General features: G+C 41.8%; 1 protein-coding gene across 1 annotated transcript; it reads left to right on the top strand.

Moving 5' to 3' along the window:
• Nucleotides 1-11,814: 11,814 nt before the first annotated feature.
• On the top strand, nt 11,815-18,224 carry DUSP12 (dual specificity phosphatase 12). The gene is made up of 6 exons (XM_044266743.1): nt 11,815-12,158; nt 13,175-13,288; nt 13,377-13,495; nt 13,916-14,012; nt 14,514-14,700; nt 17,823-18,224. The coding sequence occupies exons 1-6, from the start codon at nt 11,815-11,817 to the stop codon at nt 17,982-17,984; spliced, it is 1,023 nt and encodes a 340-aa protein (XP_044122678.1). The 3' UTR covers nt 17,985-18,224.

The raw sequence follows: 18,224 nt of genomic DNA on the forward strand, positions 1-18,224 counted from the left end.
AAACAGGTGAAAGAAATTTAGGCGAGGACTCTCTCTCCCTAGAAATCTCTCTCCTTGATCCATTTCTGTCCCTTCTGGTACATCGTTACACCAGCTACCAACCTCAACCCACGACTCAGTTGTTCTGATATCCGGCGTGTATTTCAGCGCTTGTCCACAGGAGATGTGTCCCAACCTGGAGAAGTACAGACCCAGGCGTGCGACCTGTCTTGATCGACCTCTGTTGTTCTGCCGGCAAAGAACAGGTTCTGGGAGCCAGACTGGCCTTGGTGAGCTCGTGCTGGCCCCTAGTGGACGTTGCTGCCATTGCTGCTTTTAAACACAAGGGAATGACTCCGTATTGACACGTACTGGAAATGATCACCTCACGAAGTCTACTTAACACCCATCACCACACATAGTTAACAGAATTTTTTTTTTCTTGTGGCGAGAACTTTTAAGATCTATTCTCTTAGTAATTTTTAAGTATGCAGTACAATATTATTAACGATCGTCCCCATGCCCACCATATGATTAACTATAGATAATAACCATGCGCCTGGGGCTAATAACACTGTGCTTAATGTAGCCAATTATTTCTGTAAGTGCTTATCGGTCATTTCCACAGGAACCTGCTCTGGAATATTGTCTTGGTTTGCAGGCAACCTCACTGGTTTGATGGTCTAAGGGTGTAGGGGGAGATGGAGGTCTATTGACTCAGTGCCCAGTGGGCTGCTAAGGGATCCTGAGACCCTCCACGACAGGGGGCTGTGGAACCATGAGGCCTTCACAGGGGCTGCACCTCTAATGAACACATCTCATGAAGTCTGACAAGAAATCGTCCCTTTAGTGACATCGAGCATGCTGAACGAGACAGTCTTGGGGGGTCAGCCCTCAGATCAGTACCTTCCTCCTGGCTCTCCCTCCCCAACCATTTCCTCTCATCTCCTTTACCTGTGGGAGAGACCCAACTCAGATGCCGCCTTCTCCCAGCCAAAATGTATTCCTGTTTTGGTGTTTTTGTTTGGTTTGGTTTGGTTTGGTCTGAGCCCCAAATATTTTGTTTGTAGGGCTGGTTTCACACGTGGTTTGGGTGTCTCTACCCCTGCCTACATAGTGCAAACTTAACCCTAAAGTCTTCATCTGATTCCATGCTGTATTCCCGTTGCTGAGCAAGAATGAACCAATGGAGATAAAATCAGCGAGGGTTTCATTAAGTAATTTAAAAAGATTTCAACTTTGGAACCAATGAAGATGCTTCTATCAACATCCAAATCCAGGGTTTTTTGGGTTTTTTTTGTTTGTTTTTTTGTTTTGTTTTTTCACGTTGGGCAGTTTCCTCCTGCTGATTTGAATGTTTGTGAATGGCCCATCTCTACTTTCAGTTCTCCTGGCTGAGGATGAGTAGATTACTGGTAGGCGCAGGCAAAGAAATATTTCCTGGAAGGGGTGGGTGCGATTGCAAACATGAAACACTGACAAGTGGAGTGTATTTGGTGGTGGGGAGGGACAAGGAACAGCATCTTAAAGGTTTTCGAAATCTTTTGTGGACTGACCCAAAACTTACCAGATTTCAGATTTCATAGTTTAAACTCTCTGGGGAACGTTCGAGGTGGCATTTTTGGCTTTGTCTTTTGTGGCTGGAGTCACTGCAGTTCAAAGGGTTTAACTGGCTTGGCCAAGTCCTACGACCACCACATGACAGAACCACGCTTCCGTCTAGGTCTTGTGTGCACCTGTCCAGAGCTCTCCCCAGAGTAACTCGCTGGATGAAATTTGGCAGCAAAAGAGCTCCAAACTTGTAATGCTGGGAAGGTTGTAACATAGGCCATTCCCTGCATGTTGTTTGTCTGTAGAAGCAGCGCTGGGATGGGGAAGCAGGTTCTGCCAAATGTAACCCAGCAAACCCCTAATGTGCAGCAGGGAACATCTGTGGTCTCCTTTGCTCTGCACATCTGACTCTCGGTTGACCAGTTTCTCTTTGAGTCATAAAGAAACAGATCAGTTCCTGACCCAGCGTTTCTCAGGATAGCTGCCCCACACGGTAAGTTTGCAGGTAAGTTTGCAAACGTTGGGGGCTGAGGAGGAGGTGGGAGTAAGTCAGGGAGAGTTGCTGGGTCCATTGACCAAGCTGTCCCTACATACCAAGGATGCTCCAACTTCTTGCAGTCATCTCTGGTCCCAGGACTCGTAGAGCTGAAGTTTTGTCCTTTGAATCTTGGCAGTAGGTACCCCTCTGTGGAGAACACACCTTTACAAAGACACAGACTCCAAGTAAATAAGTGAGTTTGGGCAGGGATGGGGTTGTAGTAGGGTAGGTGTTTGGGACCCACTTTCCCCTGATCTTCATGACCACCTGAATTCCTGGACAGATCCCAGTTCATGGTTCATCTCTGCTCAACAGTTCAGCAGAACAAGCCGTGGGCAGGCATCTCTCTCACCCCAGCTCAGCTCCCCTATCCCAAGCCCCTCAAGGCTGTTCCTGGTGCAGTGGTTCAGTGCAGGGTATCTTTCTGCACTGTCATATGGCTGTGATCACCCCTATTTTGCAGAGGAAGAAACAGAGACTTAGGGAAATCAGAGAACTTTCTAGAAAGGCACATCACCACATGTTGCTGGGAAGCAGGGGCCAGCGCAGCTCAGGATCACACCTAAGTTTTCTCTGGCTTCAGACTGTGTCCCTCCAGAGCAATACCAAGTCCCGGTTCATCACTCTTGAGATAATCACTTCCCCTCACAGATGCAAGCCAAATAATAGAATTATGTCATTATCACCCATTTACATTTTTGTTCATTTTTACTTGGCTTCAAAGTACATTTCAGGGGGTTCTTCATCCTTGTCTTTGATTTTAAGTCCCATGAAGAACAACACTGACCAACATTTACTGAAAACTCATTAGGTGTAAGAGGGTTCGGGAAACATGTTGAGGATAGAAAGAGGAAGTTTGTTTTTGGACTTTGGTGGGGAGGTGATGGGGCAGAAGAGGGGAAATTTCCTTGCTCATAGCTCAGCACAGATATACACTTACAGAAAATATTTTTAAAAACGAAAATGATAAATTATGAGACTGTAGCCAAAAATTTCTGAGAAACAACCAAAGAAGGGGAAGGCTGGGTAATGTGTATTCCCATGAGATCCGGTCACATTACATAAAATGGTGTTTTCTTAACATGCAAGCCATCACATACTTGACGATCACTTAGCAATTATAAGAATTCTTGCCTAATCCATATATATCAGGGTTGCCGAGTTTCTGGTGATAAAATGAACAGTTAATTGCCTTTGGGTCTGTGTGGTGTGGCAGGGTGGGGGTGGGGCCCACTATTCCTAGGACAGAGAGCCGCTTTTCCTCTTGACAGAAGACAATCTAGCTCCCTCTCTAAAGCCTGCATTTCCTCTGCTAACATCCTGCTCTTCCTACAGGTTGTCACACTCAGTTTTCCCTATTGCAACGGAGGGACGGAAAATGTATCTGGCCAAAGGGTCAATGGTGCCATCTAGTGGTGAAGACTATACATGCAGAACCTGGTAAGTACCTTTACCAGGTATTGAGGCTACCGAGTTAACCCTTTACTGTGCGGAAGATTTTTATTGTTATGATGCGAACACTGATCAGGACCCGGGCTGCCTGACCCCACAGGTCAGCTCCCGCGGACGTTCTCCACTCTCTTCAGGCAAATTTTCCGCAGACTGCCTCTTCTTCTCAAACTTCCATCCTCATTCTCAGCATATACAGATTCTTCACCCAGAAAATAGAAGACATCACAAGAGCATGCCTTTAGCTTCTTGCCACCAAACCACAGTCTCCTTTCAGCCCCACGCGCTCTTTCCCCCTTTCCTTCAGTGACCACGGACAAGGCTAATCCTTCATATTTCACTGGACAGACCTTTTACCTCCTTGGTCACGTTGATCCCTGAGCTGTTCTTTCTGATGCAGTTGTGAATGAGATTGCTTTCTTTCTTTTTCAGAGAGTTTGTTTTTAGTGTATAGAAATGCGACCGATTTCCGTGTGTTGACTCTGTATCCTGTAATTTTATAGAAATTGTGAATGAGTTCTAACAGTTTTTTGGGGGGAGTCTTTAGGATTTTCTATATATAAGATCACATATTTGCAAGCAAAGGCAAGTGTATTTCTGCCTTTCCAAGTTGGAGGTTTTATTTCTTTTCTTGCCTGATTGCTCTGGCTGGCACCTCCGGAACTATGTGGAATAGGAGTGGTGAAGAGTGGGCAGTTATGCCCTGACCCTGATCTTAGAGGAAAAGCGTTCTGTCTTTCATTGTTGAGTATGGTGTTAGCCACCGGCTTGTTATACATGGCCGGTATTATGTTGGGGCATGTCCCTTCATGCCCAATTGTTGAAAGTTTGTGTTTTTTTCTTCTACCATGAAAGGATGTTATGTATTGTCAAATGCTTTGTATGCATCTGTGGAGGTGATCATGTGATTTTTATCCTTCATTCTGCTAATTTGGTGTATCACATTTATTAATTTGCAAATGTTGAGCCATCCTTACCTCCCAGGGATAAATCCCACTGGATCATGGTCTATGATCCTTTAATTTGTGGTTGAATTCTACTTACTAATATTTTGTTGAGAGTTTTTGCATCTATATCATCTATATCATACATTTATTGTAGTTCTCTTTCCTTGGAGGGTCCTTCTCTGTCTTTGTAATCATGGTAATGCTGCCCTTGTAAAATGGATTTGAGAGTTTTCCCTCCTCTTTAATTTTTTGGAAGACCTCGAAAAGGATTGGCCTTAATTTTTCCTTAAATATTGGTAGAATTCACCAGCGATACCATCTGGCCCTGGGAATTTTGTTTTTTAGAAGATTTTTGATTACTGATCTAATTTACTTATTATTGATCTGCTCAGATTTTCCATTTCTTCATGATTCAGTCTTTGTAGGTTACATGTTTCCTAGAATGTGTCTGTTTCTTCTAGGTTATCCAGGTTGTTAGCAGATAATTGTTCATACTCGTCTCTCATGTTCCCTTATATTTCTGTGATATCAGTTGTAATGTTTCCTCTTTCTGATTTTGTTTTCCCTCTTTTTGGTTTAGTGAGCCTGACTAAAGTTTTACCAATTTTGTTCACTTAAAAAAAAAACAAACCCAGACCTTTGTTGCACTGATGTTCTCTATTGCTTTTCTGGTCTCGATTTCATTTATTTCTGCTCTGATCTTTGTTGTTTCCTTCCTCCTGCTAACTTTGGACTTAGCTCACTTTTTTCTAGTTCCTTGAAGTATAAAGTTAGGTTACTTATTTCAGATCTTTTTTGTTTCTTAATGTAGGTATTTATCACTATAAATATCCCTCTTCAAACTGCTTTTGCAGCATCCCTAGGTTTTGATAGGTTGTGCTTCCATTTTCACTTGTTTCAAGATATGTCTTTTTTTTAAGATTTTTATTTGTTTATTTATTTATTTATTAATTAATATGAGAGAGAGAACACAAGTAAGGAGTAGGGGCAGAGGGGAGAGGGAGAAGCAGACCCCCCACTGAGCAGGGAACCTGATTCGAGGGGGGGGGCTCTCTCCCAGGACCCTGAGATCATGACCTGAGACCAAGACAGAGGCCAAGCAGGCAGGGAGCCCAACTGAACCACTCAGGTGTCCCACCAGGATATTTATTCTATTTTATTTTTAGATTTTATTTATTTATGTGACAGAGAGACAGCAAGAGAGGGAACATCAACAGGGGGAGTGGGAGAGGAGGGAAAAGCAGGCCTCCCACCAAGCAAGGAGCCCCTCTGTGGGTTTTTGAGAAGAATATGCATTTTGTTGTTATTTCATGGGATGTTCTGTAAATGTCTGTTGGGCCATTTGGTTGAAATTATGGCTCAATTTCAACATTTCCTTGTTGGTTTCTGTCTGGATGATCTATCTATTGTTGAAAGTGGAGGACTGAAGTCTCCTACTATTATTGGATTGCTATTTATTTCTCCCTTTAGATCTGTTAGTGTTTGATATATCAAGTGCTCTCATTCTGTGCATATAAATTTAATATTGTTATAGCTTTTTGATAAATGGACCGCCTTATCATTATATAATGACCATCTTTGTCTCTTGTTACCGTTCTTGGCTTGAGGTCAATTTTATCTGATATAATTATCCCTGTGCTCTTTTGGTTTCCCCTTGAATGGAATATCATTTTCCATCTGGTCACTTAGAGCCTGTGTGTGTCTTTAAAGCAGAAGTGATTTTCTGCTTTTCCATATACTTGGGTCTTCCTTTTATCCATCCAAGCACTCTATGCACTTTAATTGGAGAATTCAATCCATTAACAGTTAGAATGATTATGGGAAGGCAAGGATTGACTACTGCAGTCTGGTTGATTATTTTCTGGCTGTTTTGTAGTTCCTTTGTTCCTTTTTTCCTTTTTTGCTTCCTCCATTAATGAAGTGATGATTTTCCCAGGGGTGTGCTTTGATTCCCTGTTTTTTTATCTCATTTGTATTATCTACTGTAGGTTTTTGTTTTGTGGTTACTATGAGGCTGATATAAAACATCTTGTAGCTGTAACTGTCTATTTGGCCCTGAAAATGACTTTAATCCATGCAAATCTCCACCCTTTTAGTCCTCTCCCCCTTTTGATTTTCTGAAATCACAATTAACCTCTTTTAAATTTTTATTTTATTTTATTATTATTATTATTTTTAAAAGCTCTGTGTCTCAGTTTCCTTGTCTTTATTTTTTTTTAAGATTTTATTTATTTATTTGATAGAGAAAGGGTGATCACAAGTAGGCAGAGAGGCGGGCAGAGAGAGAGGGGAGAAGTAGGCTCCCGGCTGAGCAGGGAGCCAGATGCGGGGCTCGATCCCAGGACCCTGGGATCATGACCTGAGCCGAAGGCAGAGGCTTAACCCACTGAGCCACCCAGGTGCCCCTAAAATTTTATTTTATTTTTAAAGATTTTATTTGGCAGAGAGAGCGAGCAGAAGCAGGGAGAGCTGCAGGTAGAACAGCCAGATCAGGCTCCCCACTGAGCAAGGAGCCCAATGTGGAACTCGATCCAAACACCCTGGGATCATGACCCGAGCTGAAGACAGATGCTTAACAACTGAGCCACCCAGATGTCCCAACCTCTTTTTTTTTTTTATTTGAGACAGAGAGGACGGGGGAGGGGCAGAGGGAGAGGGAGAGAAAGAATCTCAAGCAGATCCCCCACTGAGCACAGAGCCCGGTGTGGGGCTCAATCTCAGGACCCCGAGATCATGACCTGAGTTGAAACACTCAACTCAGTCGGACGCTCAACGGACTGAGCCGGCCAGGAGCCCAGCCTCTTTTTATATTGGGTATTTATTAACAAAATATAGTTCTAGTTACTTATAATATCCTCATCCTTTGCTTTTACACTAGTGTTGAGTGGCTTCCACACAACCATATCACTGTATTATTCTGAACCTGACTATATATGTACCTTTAACAATGTGTTGCATATTTTCATGTTATTAAATAGCATCTTTTGGTTTCAGCTTGAAGAGTTTCTTTCAGCAAAGGCAGGTCTAGTGGTTTCCCTCAGCTTTTGTTTTTCCGGGAAAGTCTTTACCAGTCCTTTATTTGTGAGGGACAACTTTTGCCAGATAGAGTGTGCTTCGTTGGCAGTTTTTTCTTTCCTTCAACACTTTGCATATATCATCCCTTTCTCTCCCGGCTTGTAAGGTTCCTACCAAGAAATCTGCTGATAGTCTTATGAGGATTCCCTTACAAGTTACAAGCTTCTATTCTCTTGCTGCTTTTAAGATTTTCTCTTTGTCTTTGATTTTTCACAATGTTATTAAAATGTGTCTTGGACAGGATCTCTTTAAGTTTGTTTGGTAACCTATGAGCGGCATGAATTTGGATATCCAAATTTCTCCCCAGATTTGCAAGTTCTTAACCATTACTTCCTTAAATAAGCTGTGTACTTCCTTCTCTCTTTCTGGAACTCCAATAACTTGCAAATTATTTCCTTTGCTAGTATCCCGTAGATCAATTAGGCTTTCTTCAGTCTTTCTCATTCTTTTTCCTTTGTTCTCCTCTGACTGGGTAATTCCAAAATTCCTGTCTTCTTCTTCTGTTGTTTTTTCTTTTCTTAAAGATTTTAGTATTATTTATTTATTTGAGAGAAGGTGAGAGAGAGAGAGAGCACATGAGTGGCAGGAGAGAGAAAGGGAGAAGCAGACTCCCCTGCTGAGCAGGGAGCCCAATGCAGGGCTCAATTCCAGGTCCCTGGGAGCATAATCTGAACTGAAGACAGACATTTAACCAACAGAATCACCCAGGTGCCCTTAAAATTCCTGTCTTCTTACTGACAGTTTCTCTCTTCTGCTTGATCCATTCTGATACTGATACTCTCTACTGCATTTTTGTATTTCATTAAATGTGTTCCTCAGCTCCAGAATTTCTGATTGGTTCTTTTTAATGCTTTCTATCTCTTTGTTAAACTTCTCATTTTGTATTGTTTTCTTGATTTCATTGAATTGTTCTTATTTCTTTTCTTGTAGCTCCCTGAGTTTCCTTAAACAACTGTTTCAGATTTTTTATCAGATAAATTGAAGATCTCCATGTCTTTGGGGTTGGTTATTGAAAGACTGTTTTGATCCTTTAGTGGTACCATTTCTTTGACTTTTCATGTTCCCTGAAATTTTGCATTGTTACCTTTGCATTTGAAGTAATAGTCACCCCCAGTCTTTACTAACTGCCTTCAGGGGAGAGATGCCTTCCATCAGTCCCCCTAGAGATTCTGAGGTTTCTTCAAATCTTCTATGGATACACCTACTCCATGCTTCCTTGCTCCCTCTTGAGGCAGATATCTTAAGCCTGAGTGCCTTCTCAGATGCGGCAACACACTAGGCCAAATGCTGACAGCTTCCCTTCTTTTTCCCAAAAGTGGCACTAAAGTCTAAGTTTGTGATCTCTTCCTGTCTTGCAGATTCAGGCTGGCTCTCTGCGCATGCTCTCCAGACACCTGCCAAAACACTCTTGCCGCTGCCATTGGGAGAACCCACGAGGAGCTGGCCACAGGGTGGAGGTGAGTGTGGGGGTGAGGTGCACAGAGCACTAGGGGTGCCCATGGGCAGACAAGGGGGTCCAGGGGCAAGGCTCCTGGGCTCCTGGGCTGGCTCCTGGGCTGGCTTCTTGATGGAGCCTGTTGAGTTACTTAGTAGGACCTATGTCCCTTTGGTGCCCTCTGAGAGTCCTCTGTGTGGTTCTTTCGGCCTCTTTCCTCCATCCCCCATGTTCCCCCACCCTATACCCCAGGATAAAGCTCAGGCCCAGGAGACCTCTCTTGGCCCTCAGTTGTGCTGCTTTGGGGGAGGAGTGATGTGAGGAAAGTCAATCTTACCCTCTCTGATGCATCCAACCATACTTTTTTGTTCCAACTGTCTGCTAGGACAACTCTGCTGGAAACCTGGGTTTCCACAAAGGCTCTCCCATCCCTGTTGATTATCTAAGTCAGTGTTTTCTGCAGGCTTCCTCACCAGAGCCAAGAGGGAAGATGGTTCACAGGCCACCATAGGGTCTGTAGCTAGGACCAAGGTCCATGTGCCTATTACCTCACATACAGGAGGGCAAAACTCCTCCCAGGTCCCTTGGCATATGGTACGGGATCTCACAGCTCCCAAGGCCCTTTTGCCTGTGGATGGATGTTAACTTGTTGTTAGGGGTGGGGGAACATGGGAAGAGGAACATCTTACTCAGCCATGATGCTGATTATCACTCTTCTAGAGTTCTTTGTATTTTTTGGATATTAATTTCTTATCAGATATATGATTGGCAATTATTTTCTCCCATTCCATAGGTAGCCCTTTTGCTCTTTTGATTATTTCCTTTGATGTGCAGAAATTTTAAATTTTGATATAATCCTGTCATGAAGATTTATTTCTAAGTTTCTTCTAGGAGTTTTGTAGTCTTTTTTTTTTTAAGATCTTTTTAAAAAGATTTTATTGATTTATTTGACAGAGAGAGAGCACACAAGCAAGGGGATCAGCAGGCTGAGGGAGAGGGAGAAGCAGGCTCCCTGGTGGAGCCCGATGCGGGGCCTGATCCCAGGACCCTGGGACCATGACCCGAACCAAAGGCGGACGCTTACCTGACCGAGCGACGCAGGTGCCTGTAAAGATTTTTATTTATTTATTTGAGAGAGAAAGCACAACCAGAGGGAGGAGCAGAGGGAGAGGGACAAGCCAACTCCACGCTGAGTGTGGAGCCCAATGCTGGGCTCAATCTATGACCCTAAGATCATGACCTGAGCCAAAGTCAAGAGTCAGATGCTCAACCGACTGAACCACCCAGGTGCCCTAGGTTTTATAGTCTTATGTTTAGGTCATTAATCAATTTTGAATTAATTTAGTACCTTGTTTAAGGTAGGGATCACACTCAATTCTTTTACACGTGCACATACAGTTTTCTCAGCACCATTTGAAGAGGCTAGTTTCCCCCATTTTCCCACTGGCACCCTTGTTGAAGGTCATTTAAGCATATATGTGAAGGTCTATTTCTGGGCTCTATATCCTGTTCCATTGGTCCTTGTGTCTGTAGGGAAAATACATGGAGATACCCAATCATAAAATCACCACCACTTCCTGACAGCATCCAATCCAGAGCAAAGCCCTGCTTCCTTGAACTCTGTCCAAAATCACCCAGTATAAGCCCAGATCTTACACAGGCATACCTGTGATATTGTGCTTAACAAGTTTTTAAACAAATTGAAGGTTGTTGTCAACCCTGCATTGAGCAAGTGTATTGGCATTATTTTCCCAACAGCATTTAGCATTTGTTCACTTCACGTCTCTGTCACATTTTGGCAATTCTCCCCACATTTCAAAATTTTTATTACTATTATATTTGTTATAGTGATCTCCGATCAGTGATCTTTGATGTTACTATTGTACTTGTTTTTGGGGTGCCACAAATCACGTCTATAAAAGATGACAAATTTCATAAATGTTATGCATGTTCTCCCTGCTTCACAGACCAGTCATTTCCCCAATCCCTCTCCCTCTCCGTGGGCCTCCCTATCCCTGAGACACAATAATACTGAGAGCAAGCCAATTAATCATCCTACAATGGTCTCTAAATGTTCAAGTGAAAGGAAGACTCACACATCTCTCACTTTAAGGCAGAAGCTAGCAATGATTAAGTTTAGTGGGGGAGGCATGTCAAAAGCCAAAATAGGCTGAAAATTAGGCCTTTTGTACCAAACAATTAGCTAAAAATGTGAATGCAAAGGAAAAGTTCTTGAAGGAAATTAAAAATGCTACTTCAGTGAACATGCAAATGATAAGAAAGCGAAGTGGGTTCCTGGCGGTCGTTGGTTGGAGGGTATGGGCGTCCGAAAACATGGGATTACTATTTTCAAAGTATATAGGACAGTATGCATCAATAAGAAAGAGATTCACATACCAATAAAAAAAAAAACTGGACAAAGAGAGAAAAAAAGAAAAAAATAGTCAAGAGAAGAAATACAAGCAAATGGCTTCATAAATGTTTTTGTGGTTTTTTTTTTTTAAGTGTTTTACCCCAAATGCACACTGCTGCTTCAGTTGGTGGGACATCATTTCAAATTGGAGTCCAACTACTCTTGTTGTCCCTTTCTTAAAGCCTCGGCACTATAAGCCTGGAAAACCCTGTATTTGGGGTTTATCCTCTACCACCAAGTTGCAAGCGCTGGGGCCCAGACACGGGTTTAAAGGCTCCCCAGGTAGTACACACTCCTACAGTCTCCGTGGTCCTCCGAGGGAGCCCTGCGCATCTCAGGCCGGCTCGACTCAGAGGAAGGGCGTTCTAGCCAGCTGCCTGCGTACTCGATGGTAGGGCCCCTGCCCGCTCGGCCCCCGGCGGCCGCCATGTTGGAGGCTCCGGGAGGGAACCATGGCTGTGGTCGGCAGGTGCGTGGTCAGAGCTGCGCCAGCTCCGCCGGGCAGATGCTGGAGGTACGGCCGGGCCTGTACCTGGGTGGAGCCGCGGCCGTGGCGGAGCCGGACCACCTGAGGCAGGCGGGCATCACGGCCGTGCTGACGGTGGATTCGGAGGAGCCCGACTTCAGGTCGGGGGCTGGGATGGAGGGTCTACGGAGCCTCTTCGTGTGGGCGCTGGACAAGCCCGAGACTGACCTACTGAGCCATCTGGACCGGTGCGTGGCCTTCATCAGCCAGGCCCGCGCCGAGGGCCGCGCCGTGTTGGTGCACTGGTGAGTGGCGCGCACGTGGGGCAGCCCCCCGGCTTTGCTTCCAGCCTGCAGCCGCCGCCCCTTCCTCCGAGGACCCTAGGGGAGGACCAAGGGGCTGTCAGACCACGGTTCCGCGGCTGGCGAGTGTCTGAGAGAGAGAGGAGGGGCAGGTGGCGGGCCCCCGAGGGCGTGCTTGCTTGCGTTCATGCTGCGTGGTTGATTCATTCTGCAGCCTCCGCCCCTCCCAACCCCGAGTTGCTTTTTAGGGGGGGGACTGAGAGGTGGCAAAGTCCCTGGACCTAAAAAGGGTCGAAGGCTTTTCAGGCACCTACCCAGATGATTATAATGCAGATTAGGATGCCAGTCGTGCAGTAAAAGATATTAACAAAAATTAAGATTATTCACAGTTCACCGCAAAGGCAGATTATTTTCAGTGTTTTTGTTTGGGGCAGAGGACGGTTTGTGAAGGGAAATGGGGAGAGAAGAATTGGTTAGGACACGCAGGAGCCCTAAGCCATGCCCAGGGGAGAGATGGAGTAAGTTTATAGCAATGCGTAAAAGAAAATCTTGATAGGTATTTGGGAATTCTTAGTAGTCTTCTTTAGTTACACTGGAATGTAATAATTAGTTTAAACTTGGTGAATCAGCCCTTTTACTGCGTGCCAACACTTGTTTTAAATATTTACACACAGGACATAAGCTAGTGGTAAAATGGAAAGAAGCCTGGGACCAGATCTTCGGGCCCCGTAATGCCAAGAGAGGGGAGCTTTGGATTTTTTTTCAAAGCCATTATAAAATTTTTTTAATTAGTGTAATTATTTTTGAAAAGGTAATACATTTGCGTGGTTCAGAATTCAAAAAGATTAAGGAAATAAATAAAGGAGTCATTAATTTCAGAGGCAAAGGGTTTTTCTTTGGGTAGAAGGAGCAGGCGTGAAGTGGACCTGAATTTTACCGTTTATGGGAAGCTGGGCTTTTTTTTTTTTTTTTTTTAATTGCTGCTGTTTGCTATTTTATTTTAAAGGTCTCTTTTTCAGTCATGCAGGAATTAGTCGTAGTGTGGCTGTGATTACTGCTTTTATGATGAAGACTGACCAGTTTACCTTTGAAAAAGCCTATGAAAATCTCCAGACCATCAAACCAGAGGCTAAGTGAGTTCTTTGTTAAAGAAATAATTCTGGTTTTTCGAAGTGATTTTATCCATTTAAAGAAAACTTAGCTTTATATTTGTCCTTATAGGATGAATGAGGGATTTGAGCGGCAACTGAAATTATACCAGGCAATGGGATATGAAGTAGATACTTCTAGTGCAATTTATAAGCAATATCGTTTACAAAAGGTTACGGAAAAGTATCCAGGTAAGTAATAATTACTAGTACTTATTGGGCCCTTTTTAGATGCTCTTTACTCTGATGCTAAAGGCTTCCAGTGTGTTATCTTACTTTTCCAGTCGTCCCTTGAGATAGGTGCCGTTACTTCCTTCTGAAAAGGTGGTTTACCAAGAAGTAACTTGTTCAAGGTCACATGGTGTGTAAGTGGTGGGCTGGGATTTGAACTCAGGCAGTCTGTGCTCAGAACCAAGGGCTTCTTCACAATGTTCTCTGACCTCACCCTGATTTCTCAACGCTGGAGATTTTTATTTATTTATTTATTTATTTATTTATTTATTTTTAATTTCTGAGGTTAGCATTTCTTGCCTCAATTTGCATTAGCTGAATTTTGTCTGAAAATGCAGAGCTGATTGCAACAAATAGATAAATTTTAATGATCTCATGTAGAATTACAGAACTTACCTCAAGAACTCTTTGCTGTTGACCCAACCACCATTTCACAAGGATTGAAAGATGGCATTCTCTACAAATGTAGAAAGTGCAGGTAAAATATTTTCTGTCCTCTGGAGATTTTATCTTATATCAGGAGCTGAACTGTACTAAAAGTTTCATTTTCTTAAAATCTGTAGGAAGAATTTGTTCAATTGAATATTATAAAAATTTCAAACTCAAAACTACTTTTAAGAATATAAATTTTGGGGCACTTGGGTGGCTCAGTGGGTTAATCCTCTGCCTTCAGCCCAGGTCAAGATCCCAGGGTTCTGGGATCAGGCTCTCTGCTCATCAGGGAGCCTGCTTCCCCCTCTCTCTCTGCCTGCCTCTCTGCCTACTTGTGATCTCTCTCTCTGTCAATAAATAAAATCTTAAAAAAATAAAAAAAGAATATAAATTCTTAAGAGTGAAAGTAAATCAGGTTACTTGTAGAGGTTATTGAAAGTTAAAGTAGCATAATCCTTTTTTATTTTGCTAAGAAACACTGCACAATTCATCTGTTTCTTCATCCCTTTGGAGGTCATTAATGTTTTTGTTTGTTTGGGTGTTGCAGGCGATCTTTATTTCGAAGTTCTAGCATTTTGGATCATAATGAAGGAAGTGGTCCTGTAGCTTTTGCCCACAAGAGAGGGACGTCATCTTTCACGCTCGCCGCTGGGAGTCAGGCTCAGTGTACATCATACTTCATTGAGCCTGTACAGTGGATGGAATCTTCTTTGTTGGGTGTGATGGATGGCCAGGTGAGAACGCATTTTATTTTCTGCAATTTCATTGTATCATCTATATTTTGTTGTTTCTTGCCCTCTCAACCATATTTTAACTGGTGTTTCATTCCATCATAAGTATTTTCTTATGAAGATTATATCTTTCTAGTGCAGATAAAAATCTATCAAATAAATGAAGTAAAAATCCAGCCTATCTAAAGTAGTGAACCACGTTTGGTTGAGAACTATTGGTCTATGTGAATTCCTTTTAAGGCTATTTATATTTTTTCAGATAGAAGACTAACGTAAGCTGATTAGAATGTATTTAACAAATTCAAATTTAGTAACAAGTAGGGCAAGTCGAAGATTTTAAGATTACATTTAAAGTTTCTTTCCTTCTTCTCTTTCTTTTTCTCTTACGTCTCCTCTCTCTTTTTTCCCTGATATTTCAATTCAGTATGTTTGCTAAGAGATTCATTTTCATTTTCTATTTATTCTTAAGACTGCAGATCATGAGAGTATCCTGGGATGCCACATTTCTCCTTTAGGGTTACTTAATTTACAGATATTCTTAATCTAAGATATAATTAATATAATCTAATTATATTAATATATATTATTATATATAATATATATCTATTAATATAATCTAAGATATAATTAATGATTATAAAGGTTTATGGTTTGTATAAAAGTTTGTATAATGAAAATTTTATGAAACTCACTCTATTTCACTTGAAGACTACAGTAACTGTACAAATAGGTAAAACATACATAATCATGTTTTATATGTGAAGAAACTTAGTTTATGTTAGTATCTTGCCTAGAAAGAGATACCCTATATTCAAACCCACGTTTCAGATAATTTTGCTTATTGAGATATAAGTCACTTACTATATAATCTTACCCATTTAAAGTGTACAGTTCATTGGTTTTTAGAATATTCACAGAATTTTTGCAACATCATTGTTTTCACCATTCCCAAAATAAGCGCTATACCCGTTAGCCATCACTTCCTGTTCTTGGTGATATCATTTGCAGCAGTGGGGTTTTAATTTTGAAATCCACTTTATCTGTTTGGTTTTTTCTTTCTTTCTTCTGTGGCTTGTGCTTTTGGCTCACTGCTCTTAATTAGCCTAGAAAACATATAAGATGGAGGCATTTTTGTGGAAGATACTATATCACATTTGTGCATACTTCTTTGTACACTTATTTGAATTTTCCTGTAGACCTGAAAGTGGAATCCCTGGTTTGTGGCGTGTGTACGTCTTAAATATTGCTAATATTCTACCCTGACAATAAAAATGCTTATACAACTTGGCTTTTCACTAGCATTGAATGCATGTACCCATTTTCCGATACTCTTGGCATAGTGGATATTATAAAACTGGTAACGTTTTGTCAATCTGAGAGATGAAAAATATTCATCTTAAAATGTCATCATTTGAATTTCCGTGACTGTTACTGAGGACCAATATTGTTATATACTTATCAGCTATTTACAGCTTTTCTGTACATTTCCTTTACATCCTTGGTCCATTTTTCTATGGAATTTGCCTTTTTCTTAGTGATTTATAGGAGCTCTTTATATAGTCTAGATGTTAATGATTCCTCTAATATATTGTAAATATTTTCTCCTGTCGCATATCTCACCTTTGTGGTGTATTTTGTCATATTGAAATTTAAGATACTGGGGCACCTGGGTGACTCAGTGGGTTAAAGCCTCTGCATTGGGCTAAGGTCATGATCCCAGAGGATCGAGATCCCTGGGATTGAGTCCTGCATCCAGCTGTCTGCTCCGGCTCTCTGCTTGGCATCCCCCTCTCTCTCTGCCAGCCTCTCTGCCTACTTGTGATCTCTGTCTGTGAAATAAATAAATAAAATCTTTAAAAAAAATTTTTAAGATACTTATGTAATCAAATTTGGTTTCTGAGTTTTATGTCCAGAGCTTTGTATCATTTAAGATTAAAAATAAGACTCCCTGACTCATGTCATGCACAAAATAACAAGCTAAATTTTAAAAAATAATGCTCTAAATACATAAAATATAATTGATGTGCTCAGGGTTTTTTTTTTTTAAATTAATCTATTTTACTGGAGTATCAGTTTGTTTTTAAAAAGCTGTGAATCAGGGATGTCTGGGTGGCTTAGTCGTTAAAAAGCCGTGAATCTGAGGCCTAACCTATATGCTGTCAGTCTCAATACTGATACTGACATGAGACTCCTCACATACTTTCCTGTTCTTTAGTCACGATGATCTTAGTTTGATATATTAAACTGCAGATTGATATAAAAGGCACACATGCCACTTCCTGAAATCTTGGGTCCTATCTCAACCTTTCTGCCCTCATACTGGGGCATAAAGACCAGATTAATCTGGTCTTTCTCTAGACTCCCAGGATACAACATGTTTCTTACAGGATTATCATAGTCCACTATATGTTATGGTAAATTGTCATTGCCTTTTACCTTGCTGATTCGATCATAAACGCCTGGAAGCTAGGAGCCATGTCTTTTTTTTTTTTTTTTCCCCCCAATTTATTTATTTTCAGAAAAACAGTATTCATTATTCTTTCACCACACCCAGTGCTCCATGCAAGCCGTGCCCTCTATAATACCCACCACCTGGTACCCCAACCTCCCACCCCCCCCCGCCACTTCAAACCCCTCAGACTGTTTTTCAGAGTCCACAGTCTCTCATGGTTCACCTCCCCTTCCAATTTACCCAAATTCCCTACTACTCTCTAACGCCCCTTGTCCTCCATGCTATTGGTTATGCTCCACAAATGAGTGAAACCATATGATAATTGACTCTCTCTGCTTGACTGATTTCACTCAGCATAATCTCTTCCAGTCCCGTCCATGTTGCTACAATAGGAGCCATGTCTTAACCTGGTTTTTATTTTGTTTCATTTGTTTGTGTTATTAGGGAGAGAGGGGGAGGGGCAGAGGAAAGGGAGGAGAGATGCAGACTCCCTGCTGAGTACAGAGCCCAAGGTGGGGCTTGATTTCAGGACCCTGAGATCATGACCTGAGCCTGAATCAAGAGTACGGCGCTTAACTGACTGTGTCTTACCTGTTTTTATATCTTCTATTGCCAGTAATAATTATTTGTCTTAGAAGTGAGTGAATGAAGTAACACAGTTCCTTTATTTCAGCTTCTTTGCCCCAAATGCAATGCCAAGTTGGGTTCTTTCAATTGGTACGGTGAACAGTGCTCATGTGGTCGATGGATAACACCGGCTTTTCAAATACATAAGAATAGAGTGGATGAAATGAAGATGCTGCCAGTTTTGGGATCACAAACAAGAAAAACATGAACTTGTGACATTTTTGATAGCTTGGAAAGAAATTTGCTGATACCTGTTTCCCTTGCTTACTGTCATTCGTGGCAGATTGTTTAGTTTATAGGCCATCAGCATTTCATTTGATGTGACATGGAAACTGCTCTGTTATTTGTTAGACTCCTACACTATTTAAGCAGAATACTTTATTTGCAAATCAAAACTTTTAATCATGTAAACTGTACTTTATTTGATATTAAAATTTTCTATAACGCA

The sequence above is a fragment of the Neovison vison genome, chromosome 10, assembly GCF_020171115.1.
Source record: "Neovison vison isolate M4711 chromosome 10, ASM_NN_V1, whole genome shotgun sequence".
NCBI classification, from domain to species: domain Eukaryota; kingdom Metazoa; phylum Chordata; class Mammalia; order Carnivora; family Mustelidae; genus Neogale; species Neogale vison.